Source organism: Homarus americanus, unplaced genomic scaffold (assembly GCF_018991925.1).
Source record: "Homarus americanus isolate GMGI-L3 unplaced genomic scaffold, GMGI_Hamer_2.0 scaffold30108, whole genome shotgun sequence".
NCBI classification, from domain to species: domain Eukaryota; kingdom Metazoa; phylum Arthropoda; class Malacostraca; order Decapoda; family Nephropidae; genus Homarus; species Homarus americanus.
The window spans coordinates 8178043-8200011 of NW_024748109.1; the positions used below are offsets into that span (position 1 = coordinate 8178043).

The 21969-nt window shown below is 39.8% G+C and overlaps 3 protein-coding genes across 6 annotated transcripts in view; all 3 read right to left on the reverse strand.

The window, feature by feature from the left end:
• Positions 1-14879, reverse strand: LOC121880108 (MFS-type transporter SLC18B1-like). Its single transcript, XM_042387165.1, has 11 exons — positions 14858-14879; positions 11356-11613; positions 10257-10540; positions 9325-9420; positions 6857-7045; positions 6528-6633; positions 5897-6045; positions 4273-4463; positions 2389-2484; positions 1920-2088; positions 1-174 (listed from the first exon to the last, which is right to left on the reverse strand). Exons 1-11 carry the CDS (start codon positions 14877-14879, stop codon positions 1-3), a joined length of 1734 nt encoding a protein of 577 aa, XP_042243099.1.
• LOC121880157 lies at positions 3908-20224 on the reverse strand. Of its 4 annotated transcripts, XM_042387255.1 has the most exons (8): positions 20088-20224; positions 19003-19153; positions 18140-18342; positions 17462-17656; positions 16869-16967; positions 16555-16713; positions 16058-16215; positions 3908-3923 (listed from the first exon to the last, which is right to left on the reverse strand). In XM_042387255.1, exons 1-7 carry the CDS (start codon positions 20097-20099, stop codon positions 16072-16074), a joined length of 963 nt encoding a protein of 320 aa, XP_042243189.1. In that variant the 5' UTR covers positions 20100-20224; the 3' UTR covers positions 3908-3923; positions 16058-16071. The 4 variants fall into 4 exon arrangements, with proteins under 4 accessions (XP_042243189.1, XP_042243188.1, XP_042243190.1 ...); XM_042387254.1 differs by lacking the exon at positions 3908-3923 and having other exon boundaries at positions 16001-16215; XM_042387256.1 differs by lacking the exons at positions 3908-3923; positions 20088-20224 and adding an exon at positions 19392-19503 and having other exon boundaries at positions 16001-16215.
• Positions 14290-21969, reverse strand: part of LOC121880158 — an 11957-nt gene continuing 4277 nt past the window's right edge. Inside the window, exons 7-9 of the mRNA XM_042387258.1 lie at positions 21790-21954; positions 16861-16863; positions 14290-14300 (exon numbers count right to left, since the gene is read on the reverse strand). Coding sequence (XP_042243192.1) covers positions 21811-21954 — 144 coding nt within the window. The 3' untranslated portion in view covers positions 14290-14300; positions 16861-16863; positions 21790-21810. The remainder of the gene's footprint in view (positions 14301-16860; positions 16864-21789; positions 21955-21969) is intronic.

A 21969-nucleotide genomic window follows, 5' to 3' on the forward strand; every position in this document is an offset into this window, starting at 1 on the left:
CTAACTTACAGCTTTTGTAGTAAATGGTTCACTAGGTGTGGTGGTCAGTATTGATCCAGTCCCCGCCTCTCCACTACATATCTGCTTGTCTTTATCGTTATCATCCAGTTCATTGTGGTGGCGGGTGTATGCTCCATCCCGGAAGATCATCAGGTACACTGCTGTCATTACCACCTCACAAAAGAAATTTCAGTCAATACAAAATCTATACTCGGAAGAGGTTTGTTTTTGGACTCGAGATGTTCCCCATCCAACTATCATGCAATAAATAGAAATAACTTAAGAGATCAACAGAATTTAAGTTTTACTCCACTAGGTCATGATGCTACTGTAATAAAACGTTACTGAAACAAAATGATGGTTTGAATGTAATCACACAATAGCAATGAAAATGTATATATAAATTGTCGTTTTAATTAGTATTTCCAAATGAGAATGGGGAGGCGGATGTGTAATGTGTTAAAATAATACTGAACCATATTGAGGATATTAGTGAAGTTGTACATAGAGGAAGGCCGAGATAGTTCAGACAAGTCGAGAGAATGTAGGAGAGCAATTGGATCACGAGAGGCAGGAGTCTAAATATGGAGGTGAGGAGAGCCAAAGGTAGACCAAGAGGGACATGGGGAGATAAAAAGTGACCTCAGTTAAGAATCTGACAAGAGACACTGCAAGGGACTGTACAGTATGTATAGCTGGCATCGGGTAATCAAGGTTAACCCGTTTACGTGTGGAAAATCATAAAATGGTAGTGATGATTCATATAAAAAATGTATGACTGCCATATGATAATTCTTTCGAACTGGAAACTAATTTCCACACCCTATTACACTTCTCAAAAGATGATGTAGAATCAGGGTAACAAATATGATCATCAAGACTTAATTAACCATGTTATATCAATTCAATCCAGTGTAAATAATAAAATTAGTTAGGTCTGCTGTCATTAGGAGCATCGGAGTCATTATCATTAGGAGTACCTGAGGTCATCATGAGCAGAATACCCATTTTATGGTGGTCCTTATAACACATGTGAATCACTTGGCATTTACATTAGCCCATTTGTTCAAGAACAACTAGAAGAGTGTTATATCTGAACCATGCAGCACTTGACAAGAGACATGTTTACTGTACTGTATATATACTTCTATTAAGTCACCCCTTGCCTGCCTATAGTATAAAACTAGGCAACTGTATGTTCCAGTTTCTCTGGGTACCCAAGTTAACATAGTGCAGGCACCAGTTTGGTGGTCTTCCCTTGGATATTTTGAATCAACTGACAATCTCTAGCATATCTTGGGGACCAGACGGGGTGACTACTGCAAATGGAGGTAGATGTTGCTTTTGAGGAGCATTATGAAGGTCAGACCGTCTAGGTATGTGGACACCCTTCTTGTACGCCCTTGTCCTACGCTTAGCTTCATTTGAGTAAGAATTGTGAACTCTTGGAATAACCTGTCAGAGAATGTTGTGACAGGAGTAGCCGACCCCGCGAATTCCCCAGTGTATGCCTCGTGGTCTAGGTCAACCAGCGCCGCTTTACATGACGGAAGTCAACTATTAAGCCACGCCTACCTCCGCTATATAAGACCTGACCTCGTGGTGACCTCTCTTTTTTCTACCTACACCAAGCAACACCTCTCCTCCAGTATTGCGCTCATTTGAGACCAGACTTCAACACTAGCACATTCAGGTATATTCAAGAGCCCATACATAGTAATGTATTTGCCAAAAGTGTACAGGGTATAAGAGAACAGACCAACTGCCCGACCAGCTAGTGAGATAACCAGTGGTGAAGAATATATGTACGAGCAACTGTGAGTGACTTAGGATCATGAAACAATGCAGAACAAACATTAATGGCCATAAGTTCGGTGATGATGAAAAGTAAATTTTTATAACCAACAATTTAAACTTACAACAAAACCATGCAAGACAACCACAATAACGGAGGTCTTCCGAAAGCCTATGGTGTCAACGAGGAATCCTGATCCAGTTCTAGAGGTAAACCTGCCCGCCCCTGACAGCGAGGCCCACAGTCCTGCTACACACCCGTGAGTCCCTGCACCATCTGGGAACCCTGCATCACTGTACAACATAACATCAAATAATCCATCAATAAAAGTTAAGTTAAACAGTTATAACATAGTAAGGCGACTCAATCTCAAATGATGATCTATCGTGTAGTAATATCGATTCCATTTTCTGATGTCTGCCATATTGATGGTTTTACGAGTTGTCAATATCCTGTGTTAACTCCTCATTCAGTCCCTACAAGCTCACAATATGCCCTATTTAAAAGTGTAATTTAGTTAGATGATATACGTCCTTTAAGTTTCTATACAGTATTACACTGGAAAATCCCAAAACCTGGTGCACAGGACTTACACTGTTTCCCGGATGGCATCCACAACACCCGCCACCTGCTGTCCACCAATCCCAATACCATTCAAGATCAGTGCCAGGACCACCACACCCAATGTTCTGTAAAGAGTTACAACTACAAACTGCACAATGTATCCCCCACAGATGCACAAACCCGGTACAGTACTGTTGGATCAACATTCGTTACCTTCAAGCTGACCACAAGCATGATATTATCTCCCATACCAATAGGAAATTTCAATTGTAATTTGGATACAAAAATGTTAAAAAGCGGACAAAACTACCATATTTTGACTAAAATAAGCCACACTTTTATTCCTAAAAAATTTGGCAAAAGTGGGGGTAAAACTTACTAACATTGAAATTTTAGTAATGCTTACATAAATACCCACAAATTTTACCAGAGTAATTCCTTGTGCGTTCTAGCATCACCTCCAAACAGACTCCACCACAATTACCTCACTCTTAAGCCAAAATTTAAGATGGGTACCACTATTACTATCATTACTGCAGGTCATCTACCCATGAATTTGTTTACAAGAATGAATTTCAGTGAACTGCAAGGTTGTCTGGGTGAATAATTCTTAAAACAGTCGGGCCGGAGGGTGAGCAAACTGTTCCCCCCTTACTTGACGGGGAGTCACTGTGCCAAACCTTGCCGACTTGCGAACATAAATGAGGAGCACCAGACCATAATCTGCTAACTGCCAAAATATGAAATGGAGTAAAATGCTCAGGGAGGAATGTGTGACATACAATAGTCTTTTCGGAGGACTCTCACCCACATGTACAGCCTCCCAATTGACTTCGACTTACTCAGGTGACAAGAGAGGTTGGGGAATACAATGCAATACTCAACATATTTCAGCAACACGTGGCTCTTAGCAGGTTATGGTCTGGAGTTCTCAAATGGTCAAACGAAAATTTCTAGGTAATATACAGTTTAGGTGATTTTAACGAGTCAGAACATTACAAGAGATACCCAGGTTAATACTACTAATATAGTAACCTATCAAATTTCAGTACTCATGTCTAACACTCACAACAGAGATGGGCTCAGGTATGATGAAAGGCCTCCCATCACGGCCCGAGTCTCCAAATCAACACAATTGAAGTACAGTAATCGGTGATAAATTTCAGCCTCTTATTTGGCGACTGGTTAGCCATAATTTTACATCAACATACAGAAGCACCTTCAAATGACATATCTATATACAGTGATATCCCCGTTAGCCGGAACAATTAGTGCAGAGCACTTCCGGGAATGAGCGATTTCCGGGTATCGAGACTATTCTCTCAAAGCCGGAAAAAATCCCTTATCCCCTGAATTTTCCGGGTAATGTTAAAATTTCCTCTGAAGTTCCATAAATTGTGTATTACATCAATTCTCAAACCCAGAAAGAAATCCCCCACCCCCAGAATTTTCCAGGTACAGTATATTCCCTGTGTGTGTTTGCCCTTAGGACAATTATTTAGTTTACCTGTACAGTATTGTATATATGTATGTGTGTGTGTGTGTGTGCACACACACACACACACTACAGGTAAAGAAAATTCCCTTCTATAGAATGAATGGCTCCCCGTCCCGGCCGCAAAAATGCCGGCAACTTCAAAACTACCAGGGTGTTATCCGCAAAATAAAAATCCACGAATTATCCGGGTGTGCTGTTCTGTATATATGTATCTAGTGATCCAAACAATTTTTAATGTGAATATGATTGTGATCCCCACCAACTTCAGGGTACGGCTGAAAATCGAAGGACAAGCTTTTTTGCATGAATTCTGTCAAAAACTCACCCTGCAGCTTATAATCTTTAAAATACAGTATCCAATTTTGTATGCTTATACTTGGGACTCTTTATTGGTACTTATAAGAAATAAACTTACCTGTTTATGGGCACACCTGGGAAGGGACCAAGCAGGAAGAAGGAAGTGAAGGCCAAGCACGAGGACAGCAAAATGTAGATCTTAACTTGACGGTTGCGGTCACAAACCCAACCCCAGAAAGGTGAGGCCAAGCTGTTGGCTCCGTCCTTTAGGCCAAATAATATACCCACATATATTGGGCCTAAACCATACTGTGGGAGAATTTATTATTGTGACTAGACAGACAAACATTTCCTGCACTTGACGGTGTTATACAACATGACGTATATAACTAACACCCGATCAAGAATTCTGACAAACATACGGGTTTATATGTATTCCTGTTAATTTCTGTTTTAACTATACATGATATACAGAAAACAGTATGTTATATTGTTTACACAATGCATCACACAATCAGAAGTACCAACTTACCAAATGAACATGGCCTCAATCAGTGATCGTTGCAAAAGCCGTCAGACCCAAGATGTAGAATTTTTTTGGTTAGACTGGACACTACACCCACGCTGAACCTGTCTACTGCCACAGTACTCATTGACACTCATTGCTTTTTTTTCCCCTAAGGATGTGGTCTGCCAGAGAATAGTGTAACCGCACCAAGTATGAGTTCACTCAAGACCAGACTTTACCAAAACTGGTGCAGGCTCAGATACATCTTGGAACCAGTGCATACCCAGATCCCAGACACCCACCGATAGAGCTTGCTGGGGGGTCCTTGGTACTCACAAGCTTCCCCCACTACAAGGTGGTTACCACTAGGGGGGGGGGGGAGGCATCAAAGACCACCTACAGACCATCTCCAATTTGCATAATTTTTGCTTTAAAAGCCACTCAATTTTCCTCAGGTTATACTACTTCACTATCAACAATTTCATGACCACAAATCCAAGAGAAGCCATCTGATGTTTACTCTTTACGGACTGTCAAGTGCAGTAGAACTAATAGTACTGATACGTGCATCTCCCTGTGTCCTACGTTCAACCACTGGATCAGATGTGAGAAATTCTGTAACTATCAAATGTTAGGCTGATCACCCTGTAGTTCTCTGCTGCACTATAGTGTGGTGACATTGGCTGGTTTCCAATCCCTAATCACTTTTCCTTGATCCAAAGATTTCATAAAGGAGTTTTATTGGAGTGCAAATCTTTGTTTGTCACCTTGGTCTGTACTCCATCCACTCCAGGGGCTATGAATTCTGTCAAGCTAACTATTTTTTTTTATCTATATTACTATCTCACAATTTTCTACCCAAGGCACGAATCCTCCTAGATACTGGCATGTTATCCATCATCTCTTAGGTAAACATTGATGCAAAGTAATCATTTAAGGCATCTTCTGTGGGTTCATCAAAAGGGTCAATAGTATCAGTTGTTTTCATTTTGTTCCTGGTATATGCATAAAACGACTCAATACTGTATTAAAATTTGGGTTCATATCTCCATGTGCTGTTTGGCTGATCTTATTTCCCGATTTACCACTTTTAAGCCTCTTTTTGTATACTAAATTGTCTATCATGTTTTTGGCTATGGTATTATGACAATGAAGGTGATCAACAACAAACTGACCACCCAAACAGAGGAAAAGATAAATTTGATTAAGCTAACTACAAGTATGGTGAACTAACCTTCCTGAGGACCTGGGGCTCTAGGGTGATGGAGAGAAAGCCATTGCTCATAGTGGAGAAGATGAAGGTAATAAAGGAGACCCAGATGCCTCTAATAGTAAATATCTTCCAGATCTTCACCTCCTCACACTCTCCTGATTCTGTATCACCTGGAAGGCAACAATTAACAACCTGATTAAGGATTGAAGTTAAGTGATACAATTCTTCTCGTTCATTTGTCTCCATCTCATATTAAACGTTATCAGTGAAGATGTTACAACCTAATAACCATTTTATAACAAAAGGCCAACCTCTAAAAAAACAAATTCCAGGGATGAGATTTCCTGGTAATGAAAACTCATCTCTCAAACCCGGAAAAATCACACCTCCCCAGAATTTTTCCAGGAACTGAGAAAAGTTTATTGGAATTTTCCAGAATTACTGTACTCCCTATTTCACCCTACTGATTTGTATTGGTAAGTTTGAGTATTTAAATGCCAATGGTGTACAAACAAATGAGTAAAGCAAGCCCTAAGAATATCTTGAAACGGTACGAAGAAGGTCTTAACAAAAGGAAACACCTCTACCACATACTAACTCAGGAATTCTGGGAGAAAACAGCAAGAAAAGATGGTCATAGACATCTGGATACCTCCCATGACGATAAAGGGCAGCTTGAAGCCTCCCACCTCCAACAGGACTCCTCCTAATATTGGCCCAAACATCTGAGCCACATTCATTGTCATCCTTGTCCAAGCCTAAAAAAAAGTGATCAAGTTAGCGTAAATTCATTCATCATTCATTCTACAGTGAAGCCACCCTACAGAAATGCAAAACCAAAATATATTTCACTCCCTATTACTTGAGAAACTATAGCACTTTGGTTAATCATATGGTTTTAACATAATTAAAGTAATCAGATTTAACTAGTATCTGCATTAACTGTATGCCAATCTCCCCTCCTACTATTAAAACACTTACAAAGACTTTGGCCATAGAATTAGGAAACTCTACACCAATATAAGCAAAGCTGGCAGTGCTGATCCCTGCATTTGCCGTGGCTTGCGTCATCCGAATCAGTATAGCTGTGATCACAAATACCGGGCCAGGAGGAAAGAATTCGAGGAACCTGAAATCATATTTATCTTGAACAGGGTTTAGGCACACTACCTGAACAAAAAAAATCGGAACATTCACACCTCCGGTAAGTCTGATATTTAGAATTCCATATTTCAAGCAGAAAAAACAAATATTTGTAAAGTGAACACATGAACAAGTTCCCCATTTGGTGTTGTACTGAGGACATTATACTGTACATATCTATCTATATATCTCGATTCATATGATTTATAGATGGTAAACATTATTTCTCGAGTCACCCTTAGAAAGGTACATTCTTGTAACTTGTATGTAATTTACGAATTACAACTGAATCCGTATGTGTAGCGTTAAGACAGTACGGTATATATACCTAATGTTAGCCGAGATCTTCAAGACCATTAGAGTAATGTTAACGTTCAATCACAAGTAATTTTAGTGAAAATTTTGATATAATTTAGTCATTGATGAACTAGTCAGAAGTACCTTCATGTGTCTAGTGGAACCATCAGTTGTAAATTTGTCATTAGAGATTGGATTTACTTAACTTACAAATATCTTAAATCTCGTAGATGCTTTGAAGTACATGTGAAATGATAAAATTAACCAGCTCGTTGAAGAAGACAGTTTCCAATTTATTTCTTTTATGACTGCTTCACTGAACCATTGAAAGCTCAGATACTGATTAGATTATAAGATTAGTATTAAGACAAATATAAACCCTCAGATATTCTACGTGCAATAAAACAGACTACTGCAGCAACAGGCTCACCACACTGTTTCCTGTTGCCCACACAGGTAAAACTTTGTCCATACTGGTCAATTGTGTTGTTGAATGAGTATTTTGTGCATTGTTAAGCAAGTAGTTCTGCCAAGTTATACTGTAGTCAAGAATTGTCATGTTATAAGCCCCAATACTATACCCTGTCACCGACCTGTTGGGATATGTTAATATTTGGCATGTGTGTATTTTCCGTTGCTCACAGACAGATGGGGAAGGTCACCGTTGCCTTAAGAGGTAGCTGGACCTAGAGACATGTGGTCGTTAAGTAGCGCCGTGCTCCAGTGTAGGTATGAGGTATTATTGATGGGTTTTATGTAAAGTAGCAGTATCAGGTAGGGTACTAAATATCGTGTACATTAATTCAGCGGTTGTCTGCACTGTGTATGAGTGCTAAGTAAGTGAATCTAAGCTGTGTCATAATGGCCAGGGTCTTGTATTGAAGCGTTACCACTAAGATAGATTAGTAGAGAAATTGTCTCTACTGGGTATCAACTCAGGCTTTGTCCTAACGTCCAAAGCTAACTACTAATTCCTGACAAGTACACAACAAAAAATGCAATCTTACCCTGATAAGACGCAGCAGCCACCACTACAAAAAAGCCCAGCAGTCAAGGCAAATCTCACCCCAATGGTCTTGATCTGTGGACATTTGTAAAACTTCAGTGATTTGATGTCTTTTATTTTCCATTAAACATTATATAAAATCTACAATTTTGTTTTAAAAGTTTAAATTAATTTCTCCTCTGGGACGGAGTGTCGATGGGTTGAACTCCCCTTTTTCCCTAAATCACATCAATTAAGTGTCAACACGTACCAAGGTCAACTAGCACCCTACCAACTCCTACACATTCCTGGCTCGTGGTATAACACAAGGGCTGCTTGTTATCAGTGTACCAGGATTAGTGATTTGCAGTATGTCAGGTGCAATAAATGAGGCATTACTTAAGCAGGGACAGAAGCATCAAATGTGCGAATTTGAGACTTTTTTTTTCATTTTTCATTTCAATTATCCGTCTATTGGTGTGTCTTCCACCCTTACTCAAAACCTGTGAGAGACAGGCTTGAAAAGTAATTTCCCAGAGTCCTCACACGGCTGCAAATCTCCCCAAATTGCTGATACTGAATTATCAAAACTTTAGATTGTCACTTGCACCCCCTGCTTTAGACATGCTTCAAATGTTAACCTACGGCAATATAACAAAGATCAAGCACTAAAATTCAACTATGCATCACAGTAGGAAAACACTATGCAATAAATAAAAGCAAAAATATTTTAGTGGGATGACCTGAAGTGAGGACTCGAGACGGACCCCTCCAGTGTTGCTCTCAAACAAATCTAATTGAAGTTCTCTGACATTCCAGGTTAGACATGATTACTTGTCAAGCTCGGTCTTTAGTGATTTTTTCTTCATATTTATACACTTGTAGCAACTGTTTTCAATGAACCTGCATAAAGCAAGGAACAATAAATGCAGAGCCAACTAACTGCAGTATAATATCAAGTGGTAAATATATTTAGATTTTCTCCAAGTACAGTACATTACTATGTATAAGTAAACTTACTGACCTTCTTGCCAATGATGGGGGTGACGAGGAAAGCTGTTAAGCAATTAGTGCCGATGATTAGGCCAAAAATGGTAGAGGAGCAGCCCTTCTCTTGTGCCTGTCATGAATAAAACACAATTATGCAGAGTACATTCCACAAAATTAACAACCATCATTTATACAAGTGCCAACCAAGTTGTTTCATGAGGCTTCATTCCAATAACAACAATATTAAAAAAAATTTAATAAAAATGTGCATCCAACCATAAATTAGATAAAGAACCGAGATGCCACGTACTGTACTGTACTGTATTGTATTGTATTTGAACTGTGTTGTAAAAGCAATCCTGTGATCCATTTAACCTATTAAGCATCACTGCCATTTTAAAACTGCAGAATGGCATCGTCACTGCAACGTCACCGCCGTTTATAAATGACTTGCCTGAGAGGCCCACCAGCCAGGTATATTAATGAAGAATGTTCAAATGAACCTGTATAAGAAATATTTATAAAAACATTAAATCCCCAGTAAGAGAGACTTTCTATTCTGTGGCCGGTACAGTTTTTATCTCTTTAGAATTACCTGCAACTACAGTGATCTAAACATAATGGAACCAAGCCCACCCAGCTGGATATTTTGGAGGGGAGGGGGGGCCACTGTAATCCATCATCCCCCCCCCCAGCATTTTTTTTAAATCTGACCAATATCATGGCCATTTTGAGGCCATGTAACCTTGATATTAGGAGATGTTCTAAGGTAAATAGTACTGTAATAACTTTTTACTACTGGTATACAAAGATGCCCGAATACACTATTGCATTAAAGAAAAAGTATTTAACTTTTCTGATGAAAGAGGGGTCTGGGCACCAAGCCTCCCCTCCCCCCCCCCCGATCTTCTCCCGAATTCTCTCCGAATATTGTAGTTTAGCATTAAAAAACTGGGCCAAACTTACAATTCTGGGGAAGTATGGCGGGAAGAGGCAGATGGCGAAGGAAGAGGTGAGGGTCCCCAAACACAGTACCATGAGAAGCAGCAACTGCCGTTTTGTTAAACTTGTTTGTAATTTAATTTTCTTTCCATCATCCTTTGATTCCTTCTTTCTCCACAAAGATTTTGGCATGTTGAACTTCCTCCAAGCCCGCAGAAAGATGTCCCTGCCAGGCCACCGCCACCGCCCCTTTTCTAATGACTCGGTGGTAGCATTATAAAGTGGACAGCAGTCACTTTCATCTTCACCTGCACAGGTTTTGAAATATTAAAACAAAACTTATTTGTAAATAAATATTAACCTAGTCATCTCATTACTTACCTCATACTTTACAACAGTGGTGTCTTAGCTAACAACCACTCACAGACCGTAGTGCGCACATCATTTATCAATTTATAGAAGTTGGAACTAACTTGGAATTTAAATTACTCATTGAACAATATATCTTGAAATAGGTCAAGGTAAAACCTTTGATAAAATTTTCAAAGCAACTGACCATCAATCCTGCAACCCTTAATAAAAGAGGTATCTACCTACTAACCTTACATTACGTTGTCCCAGGTCATAGAACCCACTAATAAAAGTCAAGCCAACACCAAGGTATCCCTCAACAAAACTGGGCATCAGGTCCTGTCACACCTGGGTTATCTGAGTGACTCCCTTGAGAACAACCACCCACTGACCACAGCATGGTTATATGAAGACACATCTTTGGCTCCTATTAAAAGCACTAGACTTAGATTAACAATTATGACTCGAATCAGAGCTTCTTATGACCCACAGTGATGGCCTCGATCAATCAATCAGTACAGTTCCCAGTTCACAGGTTGTCAACCACAGTGCACTCCAAATGTTTTGGGGCCGTTTTTACAAATCCAACAAAATTTTTTTTTTTTTTTTAACTCTGAGGACCCAGTCTAATTTCGTTCATCCATCCCAGTCTCTGTCTTCCCCTGGCCCTGAACAACAAAACTAAACCATACAGAAGATGTACAGACACAGTATGGGTTTAGTGGAAAACATGCCTAACATTTATAAGTCGACCTTCTGCCATATTACATACCTTTGACATGATCAGTGTTTACATAACTGGTGTCTAAGTCAGGATAAATAGGTTCGTAGTTGGTGGGTTTGTGGGCATGAGTGAGAGGTGGGCTGGCACTGAAGGAGGGAGAGTCCGGGTCATCGTGGAGCACAGCGGGAGTAGCAGAGTAATGTTCTTTGTAGCTGGGTAACGGTGATGGAGATATTTGTAACGATGAAGATGAACCTGTACATTGACGCCCATTCATCACACACCGGGCTACGGCCGATACCTCACCTGACGGCAAAAAAACAACAAAAATACCATACTTAAGCACAAGGATCTGAGTTATCCAGCCACTAAGCATAAAGTATCTATAGTGAAGAAACTTACAAAATATATTCACTTCCAGTAAAAAAATATATATATACATAATCTCAAACAACTAAATATTAAAGAGATCTCCCCAAAACAAGACCTAACTACTTACGTGTATGACCCGTATTGAACTAACAAATGATTACGATGGAAACAGCGCCACGCCTTACTGGAAACTACACAAACCATCAACTGTGCAGTACTGTAGGAACAAATCTGTTCCTGTGCGACACTTCCTGGGTCATAATATTGGAGGAGGAGACTTTTTTTCTATTTCGTTAATTTTTCATAAATGTTGGTTTGATAAAAACGTTTTCCTGTATTTTTTCCCCTAACTACAATCACGAAGACTGAAAACTACGTAAAATCAATTCAATTGTGTAGCTGTTATCCATTTCCACCTGGTATATATGGGGTTCAAAATGCTCAGAATAGGGAGATCTAAATGTTTCAGTAGTTCATAACTTTTGGCTGCACTATGTCCTAAAGTAAAATAATACCGTATTTTGTTCAGATCTGACCTTCGTTTCCATGGGTAATGCATCTTTTTTTTAAGATGCGTGTCATCCTTGAACAAAAACGGGTATTTTCCATCAAAAACGAAGGCGAGATCTGAACAAAATACATCAGAAACCAAGCATCTAGACCCTAACTTGAACTAAATTAGCCTACCTTAACCTAACCTAACCTAACCCCTGTAAGGCGTCCTAACCCCTGCAGGTTCCAGACAGCTTGCAGTGGGGCAAGAAATGGCGGGTGAAGATTTATTGATCTACTTTCATAGGCGTTCCCCACTTTTGTGATTTTTCCGAGAGAAATACGTTTCCAAGAGTCTTCAAAGGTTGAGGAATGTACAGTATATAAGAGATTAAAATTGCCTAAAAGTAAGTGCTTCTATTGATTTGAAGATGTGCTAAACCAAACAACCAGAAATTGTAGCAATTGGAAAGTAAACGAGGTAAGAAAGCTTTTATATTCTATGGATAAATTTCGTCAGATTACTACTAAGGCCATAACACTTCTCAAAAATTACCAAATATTTCAATAACTTTTCATAAAATTGCAGTTTCCGTACCAATTGGTTTTGACCAGAAATCCAGGTTTTTCCCGTGGTTTTGGACATACCACCATCCATACAACCTGACCAAACCGACCAAAGAACCTACCTAACCTTACCTAACTTCCTAGCCGTCTCCCCGCTATATTAAACAAAGTATTTATTTTGATATCTGGTACCAATGAAAGCAACTTTATCGAAACATCGTGGTATAATTTCACGTTTTCTTTTATTTGTGGACGTGAGAGAACAGACGACACGCGGTAACTGCAGATTTACGTCAATTTCTTAATTTCTTGCGTGAATTTACTTTCTTGGTTAATATCCATTTGCGACTGAAGTTTTATGAGAAAAGTTATTCCTATTGACAATACATAACGAATGGTAAATGCAAAATTGTTCTAACACTAATACACTGTAATACCACACAATCTTTGGGGAACCCTGGGAATTCGGGTTTTTTGGGAGAGCAAAAACGGAAGCTAATAGGAACCCAACCCAAACCTAAGGGTAAAATTGCAGTTTCACTACCAATTAGTTTTTGACCTTCATTTCCGTCGAAAGCGTCGTTTTTGAGCTATCACCCACCCCCCCCCCCCAAATTGCTTTTATCCAATTAGGAGTACAACTGCAATAATACCCAAATATCCGGTGTCTAAGCAGTTATTATGGGGAGACCATGTCATCAGCACTTGTCAGTTTTGTCGTTTCAACATACACTCCTGATGCACTATACAAACTTAACGGTTATAATTACCTTCAGATACTGTGGGAGCCAGGATGCCTATGTGGACGGCCTAGGCCCAACAAATTAGAAAAATCAAGACGTCCGTGTGTGGCACGTATGAAAGATCAAGACGTCCGTGTGTGGCTCGTATGAAAGATCAAGACGTCCGTGTGTGGCTCGTATGAAAGATCAAGACGTCCGTGTGTGGCTCGTATGAAAGATCAAGACGTCCGTGTGTGGCTCGTATGAAAGATCAAGACGTCCGTGTGTGGCTCGTATGGAAGATCAAGACGTCCGTGTGTGTGGCTCGTATGGAAGATCAAGACGTCCGTGTGTGTGGCTCGTATGGCTCCCGGCGGCCTTTTCCTCCTGCCACTACAACTGTTACGATCTCCCTGTAATTTATGAACGTTTCCTTATAACTCCGATCCTAACCACTTATATTGTGTCATGATTAAATAAACAAGTCAAAATACACACAGGAGACAGTAACACACACACACACCACCCCTCTCCTTGACGATCCACGGGTTGACTACTGGGCCGGTATGGTCAGAGTCTCAGCCAAATTCGCCAAAAGTGCAGTTACAAAATGGAACTTGCCGGATACCACATGGCAATCAACTATAATCTGTAATAACTAATATTCCACACGATTTAAATTTATCAAACTGATTAATTTGAGTTTGTATGATAGATTGTTATAGATTTCTTTGACTGTGTCCGAATTTAATTTTATAATGTGGTATTTACTTGGTAACCGTCGGACAACTTGTTAGGTGTGGGTACATACGAATTTCACCTCCCTCGCCTCTCTCTCTCCTCGTAATTCTACCAGCTGTAATGTTTTCAGTATTAATAGATATGAGAAAACTGCCTGTGATTTTCACGGATTATTCACAGTAACTCATAAAGCAATTTAATTTTCTCATAAACTTTAAAACGGTTTCTCTTTCTCAGCGGGTCACGGGGTCGAGCGAAAGTAGACAACTTTCAGACATTTTTGGCCGTGTTTAGTCATCTTAAATTCACCTACTTTTTGCGTGATATATTTTTATTTGCAGCTTAACGGGGTTATGACGTGTCTTTAGAGAGATAAAATAACGACGGGTGTCAGGAACTGAGATTGTATCCGCGCTGAAAATGTTCTGGCATGCGAGTTCAATCAAAAGCTAACCTAATCTAACTTAATCTGACCTAACCTAATCTCTTATTCTGGAAGGGGGATAATCTCTGCGCGCCACACCTGATCATGCACCAACTATTAACTTGAGGCTATACTCGGCCCTGCGATCTACTAGAAATTGGTGAGAGATCGACCGGAAGATCGTGATCAACGTTTTGGCCACCCTGTGAGATGTGTTGTTAACTTGACTCACCTGTTCGGATAATTTGCGACATAATGTGTCCGTTTCGGCCTCAGTGTGGGCTGGTCCTGGGGGTGCAGCCACACTAACGGTAACATGTGTTGTCGACCGTATTAACAACCAGTCTTTTTTTACTTTTTTACTTTTACTTTTATCCTCTTCACCACTGATCTGCTGCTCGTTAGCCGCTTGGGCGATCGGTCACGTCTCTGTTACGCACCGTTGGCAAGTACGGGGCATGCACCGGCTCCTGACTGTATCTAACCTGCTCCAGTGCTGGTCAAGTCTGGTCTTGAAAGAGCTCACACTCGGTGCCATCACAACACAGGTCGACGCAAATGTTGGCAACAGTAGCGTTAGGAACATTTCGAGGAATAGAGATACGTTTCCCGCATATGTTGGTAACATTGATAGCCAATAAGTTGATAGCATGCTGGTGGGACTGTTTACTTCACATTAGTTTCCAACAATACTCTGTACATCCATGTCCCGTTGAGTGTTTGCCAACAGTACGTAAAGGAGAACTAACCGATCGGCGACCAGCCAACCGAGCCACACTAGATGACACCCTCCTCACGTGTGTCAGCGCCAAAGTTGAACTCGAACCCGTGACATACTGGTCAGAGTCATGAGTGTTAACACATGCGCGACCAGGTATACAGTATAATGTAAACTGATATTTTATTTTCTCCCTCATGCTTGTCATTTGTATTGAGGATGTCATTATAGCGAGACATTATTAAACATGAGAAACAACAAAGTTTTATCAGGAAGGAAATATACCCATTAACTTGTTTAAGAATCAGCTAAATAAACTTAATAAGTACAGTATGCTAAGACTTTTGAGCTCGGAGGTAAGATTATTAACGTATCATTAAAAAAAAAGCCTTTCAAATTTAATAAGTTATTTAGTGACTTTAAATAATAAAAACATTAATTATGATGACATTTTTACATGCATAGGATTCTTTTTTTCCAGTAAAAGTTAACATTGATTGAGCATGTACTGTATCATATGCAACGCAGATATACAATTCAACACTGCACGACCATATATACTGGTACATATATAGAAATACAGGTATACATTTCATTAAGTATGTTTACAATACAGGTATATAATTTACTGTACTTTATTTTTTTCTATCTCTGACGCCTTTGTTTTCTTCTCTTCATTTTTTTTTATAATTCTTCTTTTAACTTAATTTACACCACACACACACACACTAGGCTTTAGCAACACGATCGGCAGTAATAAAGATGTTCATGTTGTACTTCAGGAAAATTGGCTTCAGATCTCGAGCTTCAGTGAGAGCCTTTACCAGGTCCATGTCATCTTGAGTAGCGATTGGCGTCACCAGCACCAGCAGCTGTGGTAGAGAGTAGAAAGAGGATCTAAGTGTGGTAATAAGGAGAGGAAGTGACTTATTGTGGTAGTGAGAATTGTGGATGATTTTTACTGTGGTAGGAAAGATAGTGAGGGAATCTTACTGTGGTAGGGAGGAGAATGATTGACTCTCATTCTAATAATACCTACAAATGTTAAGATTCCCAATATTTTTTTTAAATCCTTAACAATCCTGACCGAATCCTACTTAGTACAGTATCGAGAACATTAGGCCTCTTCTATAATCCTATCCCTCACAGCAACAGGATTCTCCCAACATCCAATCGCCATCCCCCAAAGAAGCTGACAGAATTCTACTTACATTGATTTTAATGGCTTTTGGGATTGCATCAAGGATCTCAAGCTCCCCCCCGTGTGTGGAGATGGCCAGGAGGTCGATGGTAGTCGTTTTGAGGGCAGCTATCGTCAGCGCCCCGACATTGAAACACTGTACGGGCGTCGTCCTTCCGAGGCCACTGTCCTGCAGGAAGGGGATTATGGGGGGTGAGTTTAGTGTCATGGGAGACGATATAGTGTTAAACCATACAGTGCTAATTACGTTTGGCTCACACACACACACACACACACACACACACACACACACACACACACACACACACACACACACTCTCTTACCTCTTGAGAGACATACTTTACGAGGCGGTTGCTGCTCTTCTGTAGTCTGTACAACAGGTATGGTAGGTTGACCGGGGTGTTACGGATCCACAGGTCATTCTGTTGGGGAAAGGATCACTGGTGTCATAAAGGCTTCATAATATGGATCCAAGAGGTGATTCTACAGGGTCAAGGATCCAGTTAATGTATCTAATGAATGGAATTGGAGTTGATCCACACAAACAATGGATTAATTACTACAGTTTGGATCCATAACTGGTCCCCTTTGTAGCTATGAAGGATTAATTATATACTGGACAAAGTGCAAATCCTTAATCCACCACTCACCGTGTAAACCTAACTTAACCTAACCAATCAACAGTAATTTAACCTAACCTAACCCTTAACCGTGTAAACCTAATCTTAATATAGAAATTTGACCAATGGGATTCTATCTGGAAACATTTAGTAACTCACACTACTGTATAACTTAACCGAATCAATCAACCTAACCAAACCTAACCTAACCAAAGACTCCCAATGGTGATATAATTTTTTTCCCCGTGGGATTTTGTCCAGTGAGATCTGTAAACACGAAGAAAGAGAGGACTTACCTTTACATGGCCTGGGTATATAGAGGCACAAGCATTGACAGTGTAAGCAGATCTCTTCTTTGCTCTCAGCTCCTGATACTCGCCAGGGTTAGGTTCGATCAGGAGCCCCTTGAATCCCAGCTTCTGCTCCGCGTACAAGCTAACCGACTTGAACTCTCCGTCGCTAGCACCGATTTCCACAAAGGTTCCTCGTTTCTATGTTGGGGGAGAGAGAGAGAGAGAGTGAGAGAAGGAGTTAAGAGAGAGTTAGGGGATGATTATAGAGATATACACACACACACACAAAGTTGGCAGTATGGGGTAAGATTTCTCTACGTAGGTTCCTGGGGTCTCTTGTGTTTGGGAGATGGAGAGATGGAGAATCTACTGGTGATCAAGAGAGAGAGAGAGAGAGAGAGAGAGAGAGAGAGAGAGAGATTACTGTAAATATTTTCCCCCGATTTTGGTGAAGTTTAATGATTTGTAATAGTTCATTTAAGTGTTCTTTAGGTTGTGAGAGTAGCCAACGGTGTCGTGGGTCAATGAGACAAGCGAGTACCTCTTATCGCATGTCCTGGGTTCAATCCCCAACCTAGGAGAGATATGAGAAGGGTGTTGGTGTTATCCATTGCAAGTTTTCTCCGGTTCCTCCTGTACTGAACGACTATAGTAAACTAATAACTAAACATTAATACTCACCCCGTACGGCTTGAGGTAATCATTGATTAAGTTGTAGGCCTCACCCCAGTTCCCCATGGAAGCCCAGGGTGGATTCTCGAGGGGGAAGTCAGACTTGTATGACCCCCGGGGCGCAGGTGGGTCTATCCAGTATTTCCGGATGTGTAAAATGATGTCTTTGTCCAGGGGCAAGAGCGGGCCTGTGAGTGCCTTCTTTAGACATTCTTAGGACAGAGATAAACCATTTTTATTATCGAAACATTTGTAGCATAGAAAGATATACAAGTAAAACTAATTATAGAACTCTAAGTTTACTCACTCCAGAGCCATATTGTCAAAGTTAGGGAGTTTATTTTGGGCTTTTGGCAATTTGTTCAGCTGTTAATGACTGTCGTGTGTAGTCCCCCTTTTAAGCCTGCCACTCATGCTCAGGCAATTTTTTCAGACAAATCTAATCGCGTGTAGGAGAGGTCTGTGAACTGTGTAGACAATATGGATGATGTGTAAGCCGGTTCAGACCAGTTGGTCAGTTTTCAGCAGTAACAGTAGCACCAGAATCATGAGACAATTATTGATTCTTATAATTATTCCAAATAATTCATAAGGAAGTTAATTATGATCTACAGCACAATGGACGATCGTGTAAAAATAATGAAATAATACAATGACGTTTCATTTTTAAAACTTTAATAACCATTACTATGTTTCTACGATATCTATAACGCTACTCAAAAAGGTAAAAATTAAAGATTCACAAGGGTTTTTATTTAAATAACTAATTATGTTTCTTAATATAACCTAATAAGTCTTAAGTTTATTAGTGACTAGTAATATAACTTATACTGATGAATAAAACAATCTACACCCCCCCCCCCCTCTCTCACCTTCCTGGCAGTAGTAGTGTAGACCAGCGCCAGCGTGAAGAGCCATGTTGACGAAGGCACAGGAAGAGATCATCCCCAACACCGCAAACATCAGGTACTTCCTCACAAAACACGTCACCATCTGCTCCAGTTTGTTCCACGTCCGCATAACCTATGTCAACAAGCTTATTTAGGATTAAACAGCTTAATCTGAACTTAACCTTAAACTAAACTAAAATAATACCTGTACTTTACTTTTAAACTATCTTTGCTAGCGTATATAAAATTCTAAACTTTAGATTATCATTTCTTGCGCAATATAAAAACTTTTGGAAGACATGAATCGATCATATACTTAAGATATCAGCCAGTGTGTTGTCTTTCGAGCAGGAGTGAAAATTTGTAATCACCTTTGATAAAATGTACACCTTGAACACGCCCCTGAATAGTGTGTGAAAATGGAGGAGTATAGGAGGTAGAAAGCGGTGCGTGTGTGTGTGTGTTGGGGCGGTGTGGTGCTGATCAAGGGGGCAGGGTAGAGGAACGAACAAGGAAGATCTCACCGGGAAAATATTTTGAAATAATACATTATCAACGTGGCAGATACAGCTGATGATATGAGTGTGGAGGATAAGGGGAACTCAATGAAACACGTATAAGCTGATAAAATACACAACTAAATAAAAAATACATCTATCTACCTACGAGTATATCTATATAACACCTATCTAGTATATAAATTACAACAATTACATTATAACTAGGCTGGGATGTAGGTTAGGTTAGGCAAATTTAACCCCAGAAATATACGCTTGCCTAAAACAGTAAGGTATCCAAACAATCTGAGAATAACAGCATGATAATTATTTAAACAGAGAATATACTAAATGCTGTAGTGGTAATTTATACGTTTGTCAGCGGCTACAATGCCCCAAAACCAAACAAAATACATCCATAACACCTGGATTTACGATATTTAATACAAACATCACAATCACTGACATAATGAACAAATAATTTACTTTATAATGAAGATATTCCAATTAAAATAAATTACGGTATGTATTTATATATAGAAAAACAGATAGCGATTCAATTCTACTCACCGATTTGATCATGTTGATGAAGAATAATATAGGTGGCAAGAGAAATCAAGATAGAAAAACGAAATCCCTGTCAATAGGTTACCGTAACCCAACCGACCGCCTCCCACAATATCACGATAGCTACTCATACGTGGACTGCTTGTGTCCTGCCCGCTAGCCGCCACCTCACCGCCAGACGCTTGACACCCACCTCCGTAATTTGACTGCAAATATTTACCCGGGCATGGTGTTATATTATAGATAAGAGTGAGGCACTGTAATTTATAGGGTTAGATACATTGATTTCTTTATTTCATGCAACGGTTTAGTTGAGGTAACGATTATGTTACGAGGAAATGTAGGAAGAAAAACGGTTTACTTGTAGACAGGATAAAGCATTGACCTCCAGCCACAGTTAACCTGCAAGATTATATATATGTGTGGGGGAAATATTTAAGTGCCTAACCTACATGAGGTCAGTGTGACGCTGTAAATATTTGAAGCTGCACATAGCCACAGATATGGGTATTTCCTTTTATGTTGAACACTAATGTATGCCATGTGGGTCCTCTGCACCCCTAAATTTTTAAATTCTTTCTCGGTTAAAAAGCAGTTAAACCTGTTTGTTGCCAATGCTTTTCAGAGACACGGTCAAGCACAGCACACCTGGCGGACAATGATAGGGTAGTTAACACACACGGCTTTGATACACACGATGGATGTATGATAATGGATGGATTATGGCTGTTTTCTAAACCACTTTTACCTCAGTATTATGTCAGTGTTGGTACTATATATATTAACTTTATCCTCTTCACCACTCGGCGGTTCTCTAGTTCAGCACTGTTGGCAAGTATTGGGCTTTCACTGGCTCCAGAAAGTATTCTACCTGAACATTTATACTGTTAGTCAAATCTGGTCTTAAGCATACCTCTGAGACCTTGTAGTTTATTTGCATGATTCACCTACTCATGAATGATCCGAGAACTTCAATTCGTTGCTCTTGGTATGACCTATATAAGGTGTGTTCTCAAGCATTTCGTAACACTGAATCCCATCAGCCAATCCTTTGCCCACTCTCAAAACCGATAGAGATCATCCAATAACGTTCACACCCCATTTGGTTCTTCATTTCCCTGAGAAAATTAGCATCGTCCACAAGCCTTTGCATGGAGGAGTGAATAACATGTCATACCATTTCTGAAACAAACACCATCGGTCCCCGGACATTGCCCAGCGATACGCCACTTGTCACAGAAATATAGAACACACAGCGTACCGCTTCATAGGATAATAAAATATCATTATTATATTGACAATAATACATTAAATTATAAGCATTTAACACACACACGAACACACACACACACAGGATGAGTATGGGATGCACAATAACTAGCTGCTGTCTACGGCAAAAATTTAATTCACTTACATATTGGAAAGACATTATTCTTACGGCTATTTTTCTCTAGTATACAGAAGGAAGAGGAAAAGAAGAAGAGAGATGGAGTAGAAAAAAACGACGAGGAAGTAGAAAAGGATAATAAAAACAATACGGGTCATATAATAAGAGATGATGATGACTAAGAACACGAACAACAAGTCAAAGAAGAGGAAAAAGAAAACAAAGGTAGAAAATAGAGAAGCGAAAAGAAAACAAAAATAGACCAATTTTACACCATCTGTAAAAAAAATCCTACCACACTTATAGACCCGAAAGAACATCTCTCTCTCTCTCTCTCTCCTACACGATTTTCACTTCATTTTCAGGAATAAGTATATGTATGTTGTTCTTGTTGAACGCTGTTATCAGGCCTCTCGACTTAGCAGCAGCATCCAGCTCATCATATTCCTGCTTGGTAGCTAACGGCACCACCACCACGATCATCTACGGGAAGACGGG

Excerpts from the sequence above, each read along its gene's own strand:
- LOC121880108 (XM_042387165.1), bottom strand. The coding sequence starts at position 14,879 with ATGTCGCAAATTATCCGAACAG. Across the intron at positions 10,541-11,355 it reads AAACACTGATCATGTCAAAG|GTGAAGATGAAAGTGACTGC; the intron begins GTATGTAATATG and ends AAACCTGTGCAG. Across the intron at positions 6,046-6,527 it reads GCCCTTTATCGTCATGGGAG|GTGATACAGAATCAGGAGAG; the intron begins GTATCCAGATGT and ends GTTGCCTTCCAG.
- LOC121880157 (XM_042387255.1), bottom strand. Across the intron at positions 18,343-19,002 it reads ACACTACTACTGCCAGGAAG|AATGTCTAAAGAAGGCACTC; the intron begins GTGAGAGAGGGG and ends CTCTGTCCTAAG. Across the intron at positions 16,216-16,554 it reads CAAAAGCCATTAAAATCAAT|CTGCTGGTGCTGGTGACGCC; the intron begins GTAAGTAGAATT and ends TCTCTACCACAG.